Below are 19351 nucleotides of genomic sequence, written 5' to 3' on the forward strand. Positions count from 1 at the left end.
ATGCTTGGTAATGCCACATAATCCACTAGCCTTCTGCACCGATTGACTCAAGAGGGCACATATTCAAATGTAAGCATTGTGCCACAGAATGGTCCGCATTGCTGTTTATACACCGAATGTCACACAGACCAACGAAGAAAGAAAAATGACCGCTAGGAAGGAAAGCGGGAAGGAAATTGTACCTAGGAAGGAAGAGCCTGATAAATGAGCAGCGTGACCCAGAACATACAACTATGAATAAAGCACAGCAGAAGAGGAACCGGCTAGGATCACGGACCTTACGGAAGCCTTGCTATTGAGGATCAATATTCAGGGTGTCCTAAAAGTTTGAATCCATAGGCAAAGTGTGTTTTACAGTTTAAATAATTAAATAGACAGGACTGGCGACTCTTCTGTATACTCTGAATACAAGAATGTTGGACATTTCTTAATGTAGCAGAACTGATGTGACATGCCAAGATGATTTCCTCTTTTAGTACAATTGTTCTTGGACAATCACTATAGACAACTGGCTTCAGATGACCCCAAAGAAAAAAAATAGAAGTTTATTATTTATTACAGGTACTTATATAGCGCCGTCAATTATATATTCACATCAGTCCCTAACCCTCAAGGGGTGCACAATCTAAGGTCCCTAACTCACATTCATACATACACATACTAGGGCCACTTTAGACAGGAGCCAATTAACCTACCAGCATGTCTTTGGAGTGTGGGAGGAAACCAGAGTACCCGGAGGAAACCACGCAGGCACAGGGAGAACATGCAAACTCCAGGCAGGTGGTCCCGTGGTTGGGATTCAAACCAACGACCTGAGTACTGCCAGGCGGAAGTGCTAACCATTTAGCCACTGTGCTGCCCATTCAACTGTACCTTGCCTTCTGATCTGTCTGGAAAAGTTTGATATATATGAAAAAAAAAAAAATTATCACTCCAAAAGCAAACGTGTGCTGCAGGATTGTCTTGCTGAAACCACATTTTATGTGATTAGAACAAAGGAGTGGACACCCACAGAGGTTTCTGTCATTCAGCCCAAATGGCTAAATGATGTGAATGTACAATATATACATACTGTATGTAAAGTGCTATGTAAATTTATGGCGCTATACAAGTACCTGAAATAGAGGGAAATACAGATTCCCCATGCACACCAACCGCAACAAATCTCCCAATGCTTGCCACTGTATGCTGACAGCCAGCACCCACAGCTGCCAGAATACCTAAACAGTGACAGCTATTCATTGGCTGCAATCACAGTTTGGCTGACAGTTACCATCTGGCTCCTTCCATTTCACCACCCAGTTCCTTCCATTTCTCAACTGACACTTGTTGATCTGGTTGGTGTTGGTAGGGCCACCCATGGCTTGAAATTTGACTAATTCAGCAGGAATTGGCCAAACTTTAAGCCATTTATGGCCAGCCCAAGTTACATTACTATCAAAAACATAAGACCCAATTAATTTGTCACTTGTTTGAAAATGGGCTCCAATATCACACCAGGAAAGTATGTTGTACCATTAGATCCTACCACTGAGACGACATGAGGTTTCCTTACTATACCCATACCCCTGTCAGTCTGTCATAACCATGCAATTTCTAGATGAGCAGCACAGGGATAGAAATTATGATCTGTAATAATTTGATGCCTATGAATCCAGACTTTTGGGATATCCTGTTATTTACTACTGATAACAGTCAAAGCAAAATTGGGTTCTCAGGCCATCTGCCTAAAAGGTGAAGGCAGGCCAAAAATAATTCACAAAAATCGGGATATCAGTAAAGTCTCAAATCAGGGAAATTAGCCAACTGCAAGTTATGGCTATTCACAACAAGAACAGTTTATCTTGTATGTGGAATGTCTAAATCCTAAAAAACACCATGGATGGTAGAATCACTACTGGCCACTGTATTCAGCAGCTGGCCAGATTTGCAGCTGCTAAATACCTGAACAGTAGCTGCCTCTGATTGGATGCAGTAACTGTTTGGATGACAATTTTCCACCTACCTCCTTCAATCTTTCAGTCTAAAGTTAGTTGGGCCATTTGGTGCAGAAAGGGCCACTCACGATTCAAATTTCAGTCAATTCAGCAGAAAATGGCCAAAATTTGAACCACGTATGACCAGCTTTAGAGGAATACTGAAATGGACATAGCAAACATTGGCTACCTAGCCTTAATGCTTTTGATCTGACCGATTATATAGCACCACCAATTTAAGTAGCACTTTACACAATCACATCAGTCCCTGCACTCAAGGGGTGTACAATCTAAGGTTTTTAACTCACATTCATACATGCACATACTAGGGCCAATTTAGACATGAGCCAATTAACCTACCAGCATGTCTTTGGAGTGTGGAAGGAAACCGAAGTACCTGGAGGAAACACAGACACTGGGAGAACACGTAAACTCCAGGCAGGTAGCGCCATGGTTGGGATTCAAACCAACAGCTCTAGTGCTGCTAGGCAGAAGTGCTAAATATAATTTTTTTTTGCAATTCCAAACCTTGAATTTGTATTCATACATGGTAATGAAACATTTCTTCCCCGGTGTATGGCTTTAAAATTACACTAAACACTAAACTGCTGCTAGGTGGAAGTGCTAACCATTGAGCAACTGGAGCCACTATATGGGCCAACAATGGTTAAAAGGTATTTGGGACAGCACGACAGCCAGGTAGGCAACAAGCATCTTCTAAATGATGTTCTCATGCATAGTCTTAAGACTACAGACCAGCAGATCAGGTATAGGATAGAGATGGTTTTCTGAAAGACCAGCTGTTTGGTAGCCAACAGAAGCCAATCAGAAATCATCTGATACCAGCAAATTTAATGTGGTTCCTCTTTGTGCCATCTTTGCCCAAAGCCAAATACTTGATTCTCAACAAGCAGATAGTGTGCACAGTGCTGAGCCATGTCTGTGAGAAGTTGTCATCTCTGGGAGGCAGAAAGGAAACACATGGCAAGAGAAGGGCACAGCTGGTACCAGCAGAGCAGGAGGTGTGGAAAATAGCAGAGCTCCTACAATTGAGGGAGTGAGAAACGGGACAGCATGAAACAGACTGAGGTAGAGTCTTGGCAGATGACCATGTTGGAATGGCTCATGCATTCTTACATGTATGCAGGAATTGTAATCTCTGCTTGGCACCAAAATGAGCGAGACTTTCACAGCAATGTTTAGGAAGAACTCCAGCCTGCTGGGAAAGCAGGGCATTGTTCCCAAATGTTGAGGTGTTAGAACATATCATCTGTGCATCATCTGGGGTTCCAATTACATGGGTGTATTCTAAATTTTGCATTCCAGAGATATTATACAGATCTGTACAATATCCCCAACTACTGTAACTCCTTCACCCGACGTGGACTTTACCTGCTTCCACGTTTACAATAAAGCTACTTGTCTTCTGGTTTTAGACCCCCCCCCCCCCACCCCACCATGGTGAATCCCATCTCTGCTCAATTTGTCAGATTGGAACCATCACATCTCTACCCTCTGGAAACTCAAAAAAATAGTTTTCTGAACGTTCCCTTAAAGCATAAAAGTGAACAAACAAAACAAAAAAAAAAACAAAAAAAAACAAAAAAAAAAAAAAACTTTGCTTTGGCCATGCAGGATTCCCCTTCCCTCGCCCTCCTCCTGCTCTGTTCAGCTGCAAGGAGTGAAGACGGGGATGGGGAGGAGTACGTGGCTCGGTACTGATCTTTTCATGTGAAAAGGAATGCTGTGTGGCAATTGGCAGCTCAGGTACCCAGCACTATCACATGGTAACAAGAACAGAGCTCTCAGCCCTGGGTAAGCTCAAGGTCACAAATTCCAGCAGCCAAATGGTGCAATGGTGTTAAAAGAAGGAAAACTATCAATTTCAGCTATTATCTATGTTGTGATAGTATATACAGGAGTTAGGCCCAAAAAAAAAAACAAAACAAAAAAAACCCCACGACTAGTTTGCAGGTGTGGAAGTGATGGAACGTTCTTTTGCTTCCCGTGTGTGGCGACACCTAGCTAGCAGGTGGGAAGCCTCACTTTTGTCATTCACTGCGTGCTCGGCTAGTAATATGGAGTCATGTCAGAGCTCATTGAGCTTCAAAAAAAGGGCATGTTGTTGGCGCCCACTTAGCTGGTGCCTCTGAATGAAGTTGCCAATTTATTTGCCATATCGCAAGGTAAGGTTATGACAGCATACACAGTTTCTGGGAAAACAGTCTGATGAGCATAAGTGCGGTCGACAAGGTCAACTGACCAAAAGCGAAAAGAAAAAAAAAAAAAAAAAAAAAAAAAAAAAAAAAAAAAAAAAAGGTTGTGCAGGATTGGGACCCGGAATAAAGTAAACAATTGCTGCAACAGTGACTGCAGAGCTCAATCTCAGTCTTCATGGGACTAAGATTGAGCTCTGTATATACCAGGCACCTGGTCGCCATGGCCACCAGAATCCGCATCCTGGCGCCTTGACCCCTGTTAGCCCACACTGCTGTTGTCCCCCACCTCACAGCCTCGGCCAGCACCTCTCCCCCACCCCGCAGAGTGGAACCCAGAATTCCGGGACCCCCCGGAGTCTCCCCAATTCACAGAGTTCAGGCGGACCACAAAGCTGCACAGCTCCATGAAAGCCAGCCCCCTGGAGAACACTGAAGGCAATCCCCCATCGCCCCCCCCATGGAGACCATAAATGCCACCTTCAACTGTGGCGGTGCTTCCTACCAGAGGAGTCACCTCTGGGTGATAGACAGCCCCACCTCCAGCATGGCACCAAGCCCCACAACAAGCAGGCAACATCTGGGAGGAGACACTGCTGGACAGGTGAGAGCTGTCCTGCTGCCCCCCACCTGCGATGCTGCCCATGAGAATTCCCCCACCTGTCCCGCTGGCCCCCACCGGTCTTGCTGCCCCCACCTCCTGTGACGCTTCCTGCCCCTCCATCCAGCTCCTAACATTTTTCTTTTTAGCTGCCTCCTAACTTAGCTGGCTCCTAGATTCAAAGAAAATTTGTCAAGCCCTTACAGTCATAACCTTTGATACTGTACTTGGCAACATGGCAAATAAATTAGCAACTTGAGTCAGAGGCACCAGTTAAGTGGGCACCAACAATTTGCCCTCTTTGAAGCTCAGTAAGCTCTGACATGACTCAGTTTTAGTAGCCACATGCAGTGAATGACGAAAGTGAGGTTTCCCACCTGTTAGCTAGGTGTCTCATCACACAGCAGAAGCAAAAAGTAAGTTACATCACTTCCACCTTCAACACGAAACGTCACTTTCACAACTGCAAACCATGTAGGGTTTCCTTTTTTTGTCTAACCCCTGTATACAGTTGGTATCCAGTTACCTCCATCTTTATTAGTTCAATTATTATTATTATTATTATTATTATTATTGGCAGACATAAGCAACTTGCTATTCGCTCAACTGTAGAATTCCCAAAAAGTACAATAATGTTGGGCTTTGCACTATGGGACCACGTTGAAAAATTATGACTTACTTTCACTATGGGGGGCCCCTATTTATGAAAACTAGTAGAAAAAAAAAAAAAAAAAGTAAAAACAAAAGTTATTGCTAGCAGTAACCTCATTCTTTCACCTTCCCCCAACCCTCCCACCCCCTCAGAGTAAAAAACTAACTGATGCTTTATAAATAGGCTCCCCAAATGACCAAACGGTCATTGGTTGTTTCTTCCCCCTCTCTCTGCAGATTTTAGTATTTATAAAATAGTTACTACTTTTATAATTCTAATTCTTTTTGCCCAGTTTTAGGCTACGTTCACACTAGCCTTGTTAGCAAGCAGCAAACAGGCGTTTGGGAAGCGTTTTCACTGGTGGCGTTTGCAGAGCGTTAAAAATGCTCTGCAAATGCCAGACCAATGCTTGTCAAACGCTATAGGGGCGTTTGGCAAGAGTTGGAAAAAAACAGTCAAGTGTGAACGAGCCCTTAGAGAAAATCTATCCAGAACTCTGAGTGGGGAGGGTTAAAAATAACTTTTTAAAAAATGGTTGTCAGTCTCCCAATTAGGAAGAATATTCTTCACTTTTCATCCTAGTGATGGTGATCACAAAGGCAAATAATCATTCCAATAGGGATACTTTTTGAAAGGACTTCTATCAGCGTATTTTTTTTTTTTTTAGTTGTCTGTGTACCCAGTGTGAATAATTCTATCAGTTCCTAACCCAGCAACCAGTCATCTAAGCGAGGGGACATTTCCTGAATGGGCATATGCAGAGATTTCCCTGGCACGCCATCAACAAAATGTTATAAACCCATTTACTCACCACAAAAAAAAAAAAAAAAAAAACTGCTTTATAGGACTGCTATGGACCCCTTCCTCAGGTATGTAGTCACTACAATGGCCCCAAGTATCATGCAGGTGAATGGTTTGCTCATAACTTGGTGATGTTGTGCCATATGGACCAATTTGTCATCGCTATCCGTAATGTCACTGCAGCACCCAAAACCCATGATCTGTAGCTGTAAGGAGCAAAGTGAACACCACAGGTATTTGGATTTCCTCAAAAATCAGGACACTTGCAAAAACTGAACAGGGGGAAGGAAGAAAAAAAAAACAAAAAAAAAAATATAACCATTGTAACATTTCATATTATTCAAAATGTAACAAGAGGTTTTGAAGACCCACATTGAACTGTGCACATGCAGAAACATGCTTTCCTTTTCGCAAACAAAAACTCTGCCATAGACTCTTATGTGCTGCATATTCTTTCAATCAGCTTTTGTCTACAACTGGCCTCATAAGGCCCAAGAAAGGGGAAAAAAAAAAAAAAAAAACACACCTACACACAACTGGATCTGACCTGGTTTACAAAGATATAGGTTTTATATGTGAACCAGAATCACTGTCACACAGATAAGGTTTTACCAAAACGGACAAAAAGTTGAACAATTTTCCAGTCCAGCCCTCCCACCGAGGTAGGAAGAAGACACATTTCAGTTAATTGAGACAGGTACTGGAGTTTAATTAGCTGCCAGCCATATGCTGTGATGGAGCCTTGTTTGGGGTAGGGTTGGATGGCTTATGAGCCCTCCTCCTGCCCCTGGGGGCAAGGCAATTTGCAATGCACACGGGGAGGGGGAATGCATCATTCCAGTCTGTAGAGGAATTTAATTTGCAAAGAGACAATTCACCCTGATCACCTCCCAAAACACAGCACACAATGCTGGCTCATTAACAGCACTCAAGGGTAGCTGAGGGGGCATTTTAAATAATAAAGAGCGAGCCAGACAAAGCAGTGTGGACCCATAATCCTACCAACAGCTCCATTGTCCCCTAACCCCTGTAAATCACTCAAATCTTGTATTGAGGAACAAGCTGAAATTTGAAGATGGACAAGTATTACCAAATCAGGGCAGAACCAAGTTTTTTTAATGACCAGCAGAAAAATGTAAATATCCTATTATTCAGTAAAGGTCATATAAGAAGCAATACAGTCAATCACTAGGTCACTAAAAAAGTAACATCCCCACCAAAGAAAACAAACAAAAATAAATAAAAAAAAAAAAAAAAACAACAACCACAACCAAATACAAAAGGTTTCATTTAAAGTGCATTGCCATTTTGGCCTGAGACCTGTACCCAATACTAGCCTGTATGCATTCAAACAATCTGCTGTAAAACCAACAGTAAATACGTTTAAGGGATACCGTGTTTTGCAAATATGAAAAGGTGCAATGCAATTAAAAAAAAAAAAAAAAACCCCCACACACACAAATTTTATATATATATATATATATATATATATATATATATATATATATATATATATATATATAGTTTTTATTTACTTTTTCTGTGTATTACACACACTAACCTGGTCTTCATATTTGCTATACTCCCATAACTCTATTAAGGCAAGAACACACAAATCCAAGAGTAAAAGTAACAAAGCCAAGTCTGTTTGGGGAGAGGAACAGCTCGTTCATACTGCTGGCCTTAAAGTGGGCACACAGCCTCCAATCAATGTATCTCAGTCAAAGCACACTTATGCAGGATGAAAGAAGCTGCAATGAATTTAAAGTGAAATTTTCATTCTGGAATGTCATGTGTAAAGTGTATTATACACACTGGAGGCTGCCATTTTTAAAGGCATTTTTTTTTTTTTTATTTAAAAAGAATGTTCACTTTTAGTCAATAGTTTTGCAGTGCTCAATTAAAAAAACATATTATAAGTCAATATTAAAGTAGTACACACAAAGTATAAAAGGATTTTCCCCCTTTAGCTCCCTCTTACTACTAATGATTGCTAGGCTATTTATTAGCATTTTGGCCCACCCACAATTTGTGGAGCCAGTCCTAATCTTGCAGCACATTCCCAACATCTGGATTGGGGAGCATCCACTGTTGTGTCACATGTTCTTCTGCTTCGTAATTACATGTCCCATGAATCGTTGCTCCCAGGCCATAATGTGCATGCGTTCCCAATAAATACTATCAGGTGGTCTCCTGTGTGCGCACACCCATCCCATAACATGCATGTGTGCCTGATCTAAGAGCTCCAGCTTGTCCCTCCCAAACATTTTTAGTTCCAGCTACATACATCAGGGTGGCTCCAGGGAGACCCTGCATGGAAGTGTAGCCACCCTATTAGGTGGAAATACCAGAGCAATAGATTTCAAATTGCATTGCAACACACAGGAGACAAAAACGGGACAGCAAGGATAGAAGTACATGATGAATGGGGCTATATATAAACACACTTTAACAAGGGTTTAATAACACTTCAATTTACACACAATTATTCAGAAATGCTGGCCACACTTACACACGCACAAAATTTACCAATCTGTTTTCCACCACCAGATTAGTAACTTGAAAAGTGCCATTATAACTCTTTAGAAAGGGACCACATTCTGTACCTTGTATGCAAACAAGGCACACAAAAGGTTTGACAGAACAAATATGAACACATTTGACACACTTGAGTAGTAAAATTGCATCACGGGATTTCAAATCAATATTCAGCAAACAATGCATTATAGTGAGTACATAAAATTATAGGAATGTGCTGCAGTGTATATTAAAAAAAAAAAAAAAAAAAAAAAAAAAGCATAAAGCAAATACTACACCGATACAAAACAGGAAAATCATGCTGGAGATCAGGGGTTCCAGTGCTACAAATCACACTTTCATTGTCACAATGGAAGACATACAGAATGTCCACAATAGTATACAGCCTGGCAACACACACAGGAAAAGATACTTACCTCTTCGGCAAGCGACTCAATTCTTCAATCGCTGCTATCAAATACTTCCAGGCATGTAGGCTAGCATTCCAATGGTGGGTGCTGCCAAGCCACTGCTGGCAACACGAACACAAGGGCTGGATAGCTGTGGTGCTCATAGCTTTTTAAGAGAGCAAAGACTTGATTCACTTGTTGGAAGATAAAACTTAGTAGGTTCTAAAGTAAATGTATGCCTGCAACCGAGTCATGAAAACCAAACCAAGTTTTAAATAAAATAAAAAAAATAAAAAAAAAACCCCACACAAAAACATGTTGCTCCCAATAACCAAAACCAGGTTTCACAGCAAATGTTAAAAGCAACTACTATAGACAAAAAAGACCCACATTGTTTGGCCAGCTTTGAAAAAAAAAGAAAACAAAAAAAAAAAAATCTAGCCTATTGTGTGTGATTATTGGGTGGAAAATGTATCTGACAAGTTTTATAAAAACAAAGATGTTAAAAGAACATGTCACAGTCAACATTCCCATCCAGCACTGGACGAGGACCTTGTCCAGCTTTAAAAGCAGTGATGCATATGAAGGAGGACACCCCTCTGCATAATAAAACTCAGTGGTGTAACCATCCATGAAAAAAAAAAAAAAAAAGCATCACTTCCCTGGTATACCTGCCTCTGAAAACAGACTACTTCCAGGATTTTGGCCTCCAGCACTGCATAAGAGCCTTGGATAAAAAGCAACATCCACCATGACCGGTCCAGTTTTTAAGAGATCAAGAGATAGTGTTGTCTATAGTGACCAAATGAAAGGTGTGATGATTAAATACAGCCAGAAGCTGCAGTCTTAATTTGTCTTAGGGGGAAAGACTAAGGAGCCCACAGACTAGGCATTTATGCTCATCCAGAGCAGCCTCTCAACATTTTCAACACAGAGGAACCCTTGAAATAACTTTCCCGGTTTCCGGGAAACCCTGCTAAAAAGTACATCTACAACTCATGAAACAATAGTGTGATAGTCAGCAGGAAGAATGTTCCTTACAGTTGTGGTCATTGGAAAAAGTTACCCCTTACAGATAGCTAAAAATTGCTCAAAAGAACCCCTAGCAAACCCAGGGTTCCATTGAACCCTGGTTGGGGAACCCTGATCCAGAGGGTTGAACAAAAAACACAACCACAGTCCAGGTGGATGAGGGAATCCTTCCGGCTCAGGTATTGTATTCTAAAAGCAGAAAGACTTCCCTGTCACCAGAACTCTTGTGCGCTGCCGGCTATAGCCAGCTGCACTGAATCAGCAGGGAAAATCTGAAAGGGTAGTTAAACAGAAGTACAACCTCCCTGCCCATACATGTAGCAAAATTCAGTCAGACCCTGCTGAACCAGCACAATCCCAATCTGTGTATGGCCAGCTTAAAGCTCTGGGCCTCAGGATCGACCCCAGTGGGCACTTTTGTGACAGAGCTTTTGCCATAAGGCGTTTTATTTTCTAACCTACACTAGAGAACAGATAGCTGAAGAGTAATCACTAATATGCCCCATGCCAGACTGTTTTCCTCCAGCTGTTATGATCCAGATCCAAATGTATTAAAGGAAAAGTCATACTGGTGTTGTATTTATCTATACAGATGCACACAGACTCCAAATGTCACAAGACTCAGACTCTGAAGTTCTTACCGTGCGGGCACTGGGCGAGAGGGCACCATTGGGCAAGTAGTGGCCTCCGAGGTCAGGGATCATCAAGAAGGGGTAGCCTGCATAGGGAGGGCTTTTGAAGAAAGATGCATCTTGCTGCCTTCTAAATGCTGCAGGAGGAAAAAACGCAAGTAAATATTTTCATCAACTGACAATATTACTGTTCTAATAATACAAGATGCAACTCTTGAGTCAGATACAGTGTACTGATTGTGATGTACAAATAAAATAAACGCAAACCATATATGTTACTACATGTGTAATGTTAAAAAATGAAGTCTTTTGTATGTGTTGCTTTTACTGAAATCATGCAAGCAAGGTTTATTAACAGGCACTTCCTTTCCTAGGGTGACAACGCTTACTCAGCACAGGCACCCCTTGCCTTCAGACTCCTGTGTTTGGACTAAAAGAGCTGCATCAAAGAATAGTGCGCTGGCATATTCTTCCATAGTCACAGTAAATGGACATGGAGCCCCTAATGGATTGCATCCATGTCCACATGAGGACCAGACAAATGGTGAATAAGAGGTGTATGACACGGAGAGAACATGGACGGGGAAAACTTATTTACCAAAAATATAATGCAATTCTGTCTTCCTTATAGTGCTATACAAACAAATAGAAAATATTTTGCAATAGTTTAACACTGCTTTAAAGTAGGAGGAAAGTCTAAACGATAAACCAACCTTAAAATGTTGCCTCCCCATTGCCCTGCATATATTTTATCAATGGAAACACCTTTAGTCAACATTTTTCTATATGGTCACCAGAGTTCAAAGCTCCAGCTCCTCGGTGTGAATGTGCAGCTGGTGGACATGTTCTGTCAATCTCCGACATCGCCTAGAGCTCGGGTGTCAAACTGTGGCCCTCCAGCTGTTGCCAAACTACAAGTCCCATGAGGCATTGCAAGGCTGACAGTTACAAGCATGACTCCCAAAGGCAGAGGCATGATGGGACTTGTTTTGCAACAACTGGAGGGCTGGCAGTTTGACACCCCTGGCCTAGAGCTATGGGCACCAGTGTGATGTAACCGATCTAAGTAATTCGGCCTTCCACATTTATACAGAGGAGCCCAAACTTTGTGGTCATATGAAAAAAAAATTAAAAAAATATGCAGAACAACGGAGGCGGCAAAATTTTAAAATTGGTGGATTTTTAAACCTTTTCTTCTACTTTAAGGAATAGACATTAAAGTCATGCCACAAACAAAAGCAACAAACTGCCTAAATAAGCCTAGAGACTACAAGCTGGAGCAATCAGCACTAGAGTCACCTTTAGGCACCATTGGCAATAGAGGCAATGAGGAGGCTTCCTGTAGCTCAGGGGGTGTCAAACTGGCAGCCCTCCAGCTGTTGAGAAACTACAAGTCCCATCATGCCTCTATCTTTGGGAGTCATGCTTGTAACTGTCAGTCTTGCAATGCCTTGTAGTTTGACACCTGTGCTGTAGAGGTACTGACCACCCATGAGGTGACCCATTTCAATTTCTGGCAGAATTTTTTTTTTTTTTTTTTTTTTTTTTTACACACTGTCATGATATTCCAAGTCCTGATTGGCCAGGATTTGATAAATCACAAAAACCAGATAGCCACAGCTCCTTAAAAACAAACGTGGTGCCAAAAAAAAAAAAAAAAAAAAAAAAAAAGACACCCTGCTGCCTCCTGAATTCTATATAAATTTGTTTACCCCTGCATTAGGGTCAGTACAACAAGAATATGTTCTTTACAGAGGATGTGAACCTAGCAAAGGGCCATCAAAGGTTGAGCACCTACAGGATCCAGGAGATGGAAATCCAGATACAGAATATTATTAGGTAGAGGCTGGAATAATGTAGTTGGTATTGGTTCAATGTGATGAGAAAATAAAGCAGATCTGATGATGGACAGGCACACTGGATGCAGTGGGCTCTAAGGAACTGGTTAAATAATTTAAAAGGCAAGGACCACTGCATAAAACATTTTCTTCTCTCCCGGAAAAACAGACTGTGTGCTCTTGGCCAGAAAGTGACCAGCCAGAGCTCAACGTACATAAAGAAAGTCAAACCTGCACGTGCCCATGTCGTACTATAACTGTCCAGCTGATTATCCTTTCCCACCAAGATAACTCATAAAGTCATTCATTCCAGTATGGCCTCATACCCAACGAAAACACAGCTCCCGGTTTAAAAGGCCCCACTAGCAGCAGACGCATGCCAAAGCCCTGACTCACCCTGCGCTGTGTTACACCCTCGTGAAACATGAAGGTTACATTAATCTTACCATAGAATGAGATACTGGAAACGGATGACTTGCATATATACTCACAGATTAAGTAGCATTATAGGTAAAAGTCGACAATTACACATTGTTTTGCTGAACAGTAAAAGCAAGACCTGGCCTTTTCTAAAGTGCACACACACACTATCCTCGTCCACTAAACTGTGCACAAGTGCCAGCAACATGGCAGCCCCCAGAAGAGCAAAACCTACAGGCCTCTACGAGCACTTTGGTTGGATTAAAAAAAAAAAAAACAAAAAAAGTGTAAAAAAAAAAAAAACAAAAACAAAAAAACACAACAAATGTCAATTTACACAGATTACCTTTCTGTTATATGACGAAGGTTTCTTCTCTCTCTTTTTTTTAATCGCTCTATAAAGCGTGCCTTGACAGAGCATTTTCTATACTGCGTTGTTTAAAATAGAACTATAGGCAAAACTTTTTTCCTCTTTCTTCATTTTGGATAAAGGCAGAGTGATAACCCCTGTCAGACTTTTCTTCACCATCTGTGTCCCATTGTGGAGATTTCACTTTACCTCCTGTCCCATAGCCAAAACAGGAAGTGAAAGGAAATTCTTAAAAATTAAGGGAACTCTAAGGGGAACCCCAGGTCACCAGAACTAGCACCCCCATTGCATTGGAAGATTTACTTTTCTGGGGACAACCCAACATTTGGGATTTTCTCTCACTTTCCCTGATAAAGCCAGACAGAGGAGAAGCTCGCTAACAAGCGCACAGACAATCCCTTTGCTCTCTATACTAACCTAAAAAAAGTTTTGCCTTTAGCTATACTTTAAAACCTCAATAAACACTTTGAAATATAAAAAGTAAAGTAATTTATAATACAGAACAGAAATAAAAATGTACAATTTTATCCAGTAAACAAAACAAAAAAAATTGCAAGTAAAAGATACAGAACTGCAACTTCATAAAACAGAGCTCAAAATTGAGGCTCCGACAACCAGAGGCGGTATGGAAATTCTGGAACATGTATCAAGGGCCAGTGCACACCAGAGGCTGCATTCTAGTACTGGGGTGCACATGCAACATAAATGACCAAACGCATTGTTCACTTTCATTTTTTTTTTCAACGTTATTGGAAATGGCATAAAGTGACATTTCATTCATCATTAGTCACCAAAGTGGGTTGTAATACAGTGCATTGCATTAGGAAAAAGAAAAAAAAAATTGCAAATCTTACTTTTTTTTTCTCAGTGCCCACTACTGCAGTGCAGTGATGTTAAACACACAGAAATGAAGGCAAATTGCCTTGTCTATACATTAGGAATACCAAACACATATGTTGTGAATGGGCCCTCAGATTTTTGGACAAAGTTACAGCATTAATGAAAATTATCGGTCACTTTTTGAAAAAGAAAACTATTTATAGAATTCCATTACATGCATTTATGTAAAGCCTAGTCTGACTTTAAAACATGAGATAGAGGAACTAAAAGACAAATGTCTGCATGTGCTAAAAAACAGTTCCAAAAAACCTAAAAAAGCAACTTCTGAAATCATATGCTCTACCCTGACAAATGGCATTCAAAATTCTCATACCCAAAACAAGTATTTTAAGGATGTGATGAGCTCAAGACGCAATTAACCCTTAATGTGTATGCAAACTAACAATAAGTGTCTCATATTTGCTCCCTTTTGGTCTGTTAAAACATACAATTGAAAACATTTGGTTATACCGGTTTGACATAAATTTAACCATTCATCCAGCAAATTTGTGAACTGATAATTTAGTGTTCCTCTGCAAACAGTTATCAGTTCGCATTGTTCCCAGCTTTCATTGATTATAAAACACCTCCCCAGTGTTATGAAAAGGGGAGGCATTATATAGTCCTAACACACTTCCTTCCGAGGATGACACCACGTCTCCCACTTGATACAGTATGGTTGTTACCATAGCACAGGAAGTGTGCTGCTTGAAGGATCACTGCAAAAAAAAAAAAAAAAAAAAAAAAAACCCACAATAAAAAAAACCCACACAAAAAAAACCCCAAAAAAACAAACCACAAAAATAAATAAATAAATAAAAAAACAAACACAAACTCAACTACCACCTCGGAGGACAGGAAAGCTGCAATATTTTCAATTTTCTTCTTGAGTTTGGATAAGGTTCAACTTTGGCAGCTTTAGAAGTGTATGTGACAAGTACAACAAAAAAGGACAGAGCCCAGTGTCAGATTCCCATTCTACCCATTTAGAGCAGCCCAAACAGTACAAGAGACATTCTAATTGGTTGATTTAGATTAGCGCACATTGCTCACTGCCTTATTAAAGATACTGGGTGAAAACGTTTACTAAATTCCAGTGGCTGAGTCAGAGGCATATTATCATTGTATAATTATATAATAATGATAAATGATATGTCTAGAATTGTATTGTACACTTTATATACAACACCGCTCTAGAATTAAGGTAAAGCAATCCAAGTAAAATGCATAAAAATGTTATTAAATCTAGACACTTATGAGACTAGCATTCCATTTTGGGATAGATGACACCATCAATGTAGCAGTTTTAGGTTTTTTGTTTTTTTTGTTTGTTTTTGTTTTAATTCCACAACCTCTACATCATGTTCTCTGGCTGCTCAAGAAAAATAAGATGCGAATGGATGAGGATGTGAAAAGTGGGTGATGGGTGACTCACCTTCTGACAGGTAATCCCGAGGCTTCTCAAAGCTTTCTCTGGGAGGGGGTCGTCTCTCCACCTGAAAAATCAAAGTTAGGTCAGTCAACAATGATTGTAGATCATTGCCCCACTTTATGGTTCAGAGAAGGGAGGCTTAGTGCCGAGTTATGTGTATAGGTCAAAAGTTGGATGAAGGGTGGCTAGCATGACTTAGTACTGGGCAGAAGAGTTCACTAGAGGAGCCTGAACCATGCCCCAGGCCCTCTGTGTACGGAGGACTGGGAACATATGGGGAGTGATGGCCAATCCAGGAATGCATGGTTAGGTCATTAAAAGGATGGAATTAGTCCATGGGGGGCAATATTGGGGGGTCTGCAAATCATATTTCAGATTTCAAGCTGCAGAACATTTGTGTGGGTGTGGGATCTGGAGAGCTGACATATTGGGGTTCATTACACATCTTATCGGTGGAAAGAACTGGTACTGATTGAAATCAAATATTGGACCTGCTGCAGCTTGTACATTGTGGTCATAAGGATGCAGTCACCATATATGTAGCTGAAGGAAGATATAGACCATACAATAAATCTAATGAGATTAGAGGAACTGCACAGCATATACAGGGGTGCATAGAACTGGGGCACCACACATCTCAATGGGCTAAGTAAAATTGGGGATCCACACGTTTCACAAAACTGGGGCTCTGCACATCACACAATATAGGGGCGGGTGCCATCAAAGCACACCAGGCTGCATTAAATTTGGGAGCTGTACATCACACATTGGGGTACACAGAACTGGAAAGCTTTACATCACACATTGGGGTACACAGATCAGTGGAGCTACACATCACACCAAGGTACATAGAGTCAGGTACATAGAATTGGGGTGCTTCATATCACACTGGGCCAGGGGGTACATAGAATCAGAAGAGCTATACATCACACTTGGGTACACAGATTCAGGTATGCAAAATTAGGGTGTCCTGCATATCACATTGGGGAACATGGATGATGCACACTACACTGGGTGCTGCACATCACATTGAGGTATATTGATTAGGTGCTCTGTACATTAAATTGGGCTACATAGAATGGAAGAGGTGCTCTTGACACATTGGGGTATATTGAATAGTTGAGTTGTGCATTATATGGGGGTACACAGAATTGGGGAGCTTTAAACAAAATCTTAGGGGGTGCTTTACATGACACATTACGTGGGGTGCTGGGATACATACAATGGGAGTGCTGTAGATCAGAGGGGCACATACAAATGGGGGTGCTGTATTTCACACAGAATGGGGAGTGCTGTAGTTCACACAGGGGATACATATATTGGGGTGCTGTAGATCATATACATTTAAGGGCTATACAATTATAAAATAGGTTCTCCACATGAAACATTGGGGTACATACAATAGGGGAGCTGTATAACAGCATATAGATATACAATACATATAAATGGAGATGCTGTAGATCACATAGGGTGACTAAGGGGGTGCTACATATGACATTGGGGTACATACAATTAGAGTGCTGTAAATAACACTGGGGGTACATAGAATAAGGGGTGCTAGAGATCACACTGGGGGACAAAGGGGTGCTACACATGAAACATTGGGGTACATACAATGGGGTACTGTAGATCACATAATGGGGTGTTATACACACAGGAGTACATATAATGGGGTGCTTTAGATCACTGGAGTGCTGTAAATCACCCATCATTTATAACAGGGATCCATAATTGAGCCGCTGGGGGAGGGAGGGGCTCTGCCCATGACACTTGGAGTGGGGGTTCGGCTCGCACCGCATAGTGGGGTGTGTTATAGATCACACGGGGGTACTGTAGATTACCCATTATATACATATAATGGGGATATATAATCCATACAATAGGGGTCCTGCACATCAAAACAGTGGAACATATAATAGGGGGTGCTCCACATAAAACATATGGGTACATACAATGGGGGCGCTATAGACTACACATAATGGGGTGCTCCACATCGCACAGGGGTACATATAACCAGGGGTGCACCACATAAAACATTGGGGTACATAGGATTGTAGTCCTGTAGATCACGCAGGGGAGATAATAGGGGTGCTACACAAAATATTGTGGTACATACAATGGGGGTGCTGTAGACCACACAATGAGGTGCTCCACATCACACAGGAGTACATAGAGGGTGCTCCACATCGCACAGGGGTACATACAATGGCAGTCCTGTAGATCATACAGGGGTACACATAATAGGGGGTGCTCCACACAACATTGGGGTACATACAATGGCAGTCCTGTAGAGTACACAGGGGACATATAGTAGGAGTGCTCCACGCAAAACATTGGGGGTACATCCAATGGGAGTGCTGTAAATCACAGGGGACATAGTAGGTGTGCTCCACAGAAAACATTGGGGTGCATCCAATAGGGGTGCTGTAAATCACAGAGGAACATAGTAAGGGTGCATCTAATGAGGGTGCTGTAAATCACAGGGGGACATACTAGGGGTGCTCCACACAAAACATTGGGGTGCATCCAATGGGGATGCTGTAAATCACACAGGGGAACATATAGTAGGGGTGCTCCACACAAAACATTAGGGTACATCCAATGGGGGTACTGTAAGTCACAGGGGGACATCTGTAAGTCACAGGGGGACATAGTAGGGGTGCTCCACACAAAACATTGGGATGCATCCAATGGGGGTGCTGTAAATCACAAGGGACATAGGGGTGCTCCACACAAAACATTGGGGTACATCCAATGGGGGTGTTGTAAATCACAGGGGACATATAGTAGGGGTGCTCCACACACATTTGGGTGCATCGAATGGGGGTGCTGCACAGGGCACTCAGGGTGGGGGTTCATCTCTCACCTCCGAGTCGGAGTCGCTGCTGTGATTCTCCGACTCATTGACCAGCGATGACTTGACGTCGGCCAGGTCCCCCTCGGCCGATCCCTCCCCGGGGCTCTTGTCCTCCTGCTCGCCCTCGTCCTTGAAGCGGATCAGCTCATCGTTGGCCCCCAGCTCGTCCCCCCCGCCGCTGTTCAGCTGAGGCATGGCGATCCCGAATGACGATCCCGGACAGAAGAGAACAGACGGTCCGATCTACAGCCGAGCCGATCCGATCTATAGCCGACTCCCCCGCACTAGGACAGACTCATAGCCCGCCGACAAGTTGGAGAAAAGTTGCGGCTCCCCCCGAAGTACAGAGTCCGGGTGTCAGCCCCCCCACCCCACTGCCTGTCCCCCCATCACACTGCCTCCCTCCCCCCCACTACACTGTACAGCCAGGTCCCCCTCCTTCTCCTCCCACTAAACTTCCTGCACAATCCTCAGGAATGAGATCCCGGATAAGAAAGTCTTTGTATGCTCCAATCCGATCAGGCCCGGTCCATGCAGGGACCCTCAGCCCGGGCTCAGTCCTGATCCATGGAGGGGGAGGGGAGGGGAGCACTGGGGGGGCTCTGAAGTTCCTGGAAAGTTGCAGCCAACACGCAGCTCCAGGTCGGCAGAGATTCCAGAGCCAGGCACTCCACACTGCTGATCAGGAATCCGCTCTCCTGGATTCTTTCTTTTCTTT

General features: G+C 42.3%; 1 protein-coding gene across 2 annotated transcripts in view; it reads right to left on the reverse strand.

Moving 5' to 3' along the window:
• The window catches only part of TCF7L1 (transcription factor 7 like 1), a 76797-nt gene extending 57797 nt beyond the window's left edge, over positions 1-19000 (reverse strand). Inside the window, exons 1-3 of one of the 2 annotated variants that reach the window (XM_089692466.1) lie at positions 18643-19000; positions 15780-15840; positions 10847-10974 (exon numbers count right to left, since the gene is read on the reverse strand). In XM_089692466.1, the coding sequence (XP_089548592.1) occupies positions 10847-10974; positions 15780-15840; positions 18643-18828 (375 nt within the window). In that variant the 5' untranslated portion in view covers positions 18829-19000. The remainder of the gene's footprint in view (positions 1-10846; positions 10975-15779; positions 15841-18642) is intronic. The other variant, XM_089692467.1, reaches the window with a different exon arrangement.
• Between the last annotated feature and the right edge of the window lie 351 nt (positions 19001-19351).

Source organism: Staurois parvus, unplaced genomic scaffold (assembly GCF_062004578.1).
Source record: "Staurois parvus isolate SC_StPar_1 unplaced genomic scaffold, SC_StPar_1.0 ptg000586l, whole genome shotgun sequence".
NCBI lineage: Eukaryota > Metazoa > Chordata > Amphibia > Anura > Ranidae > Staurois > Staurois parvus.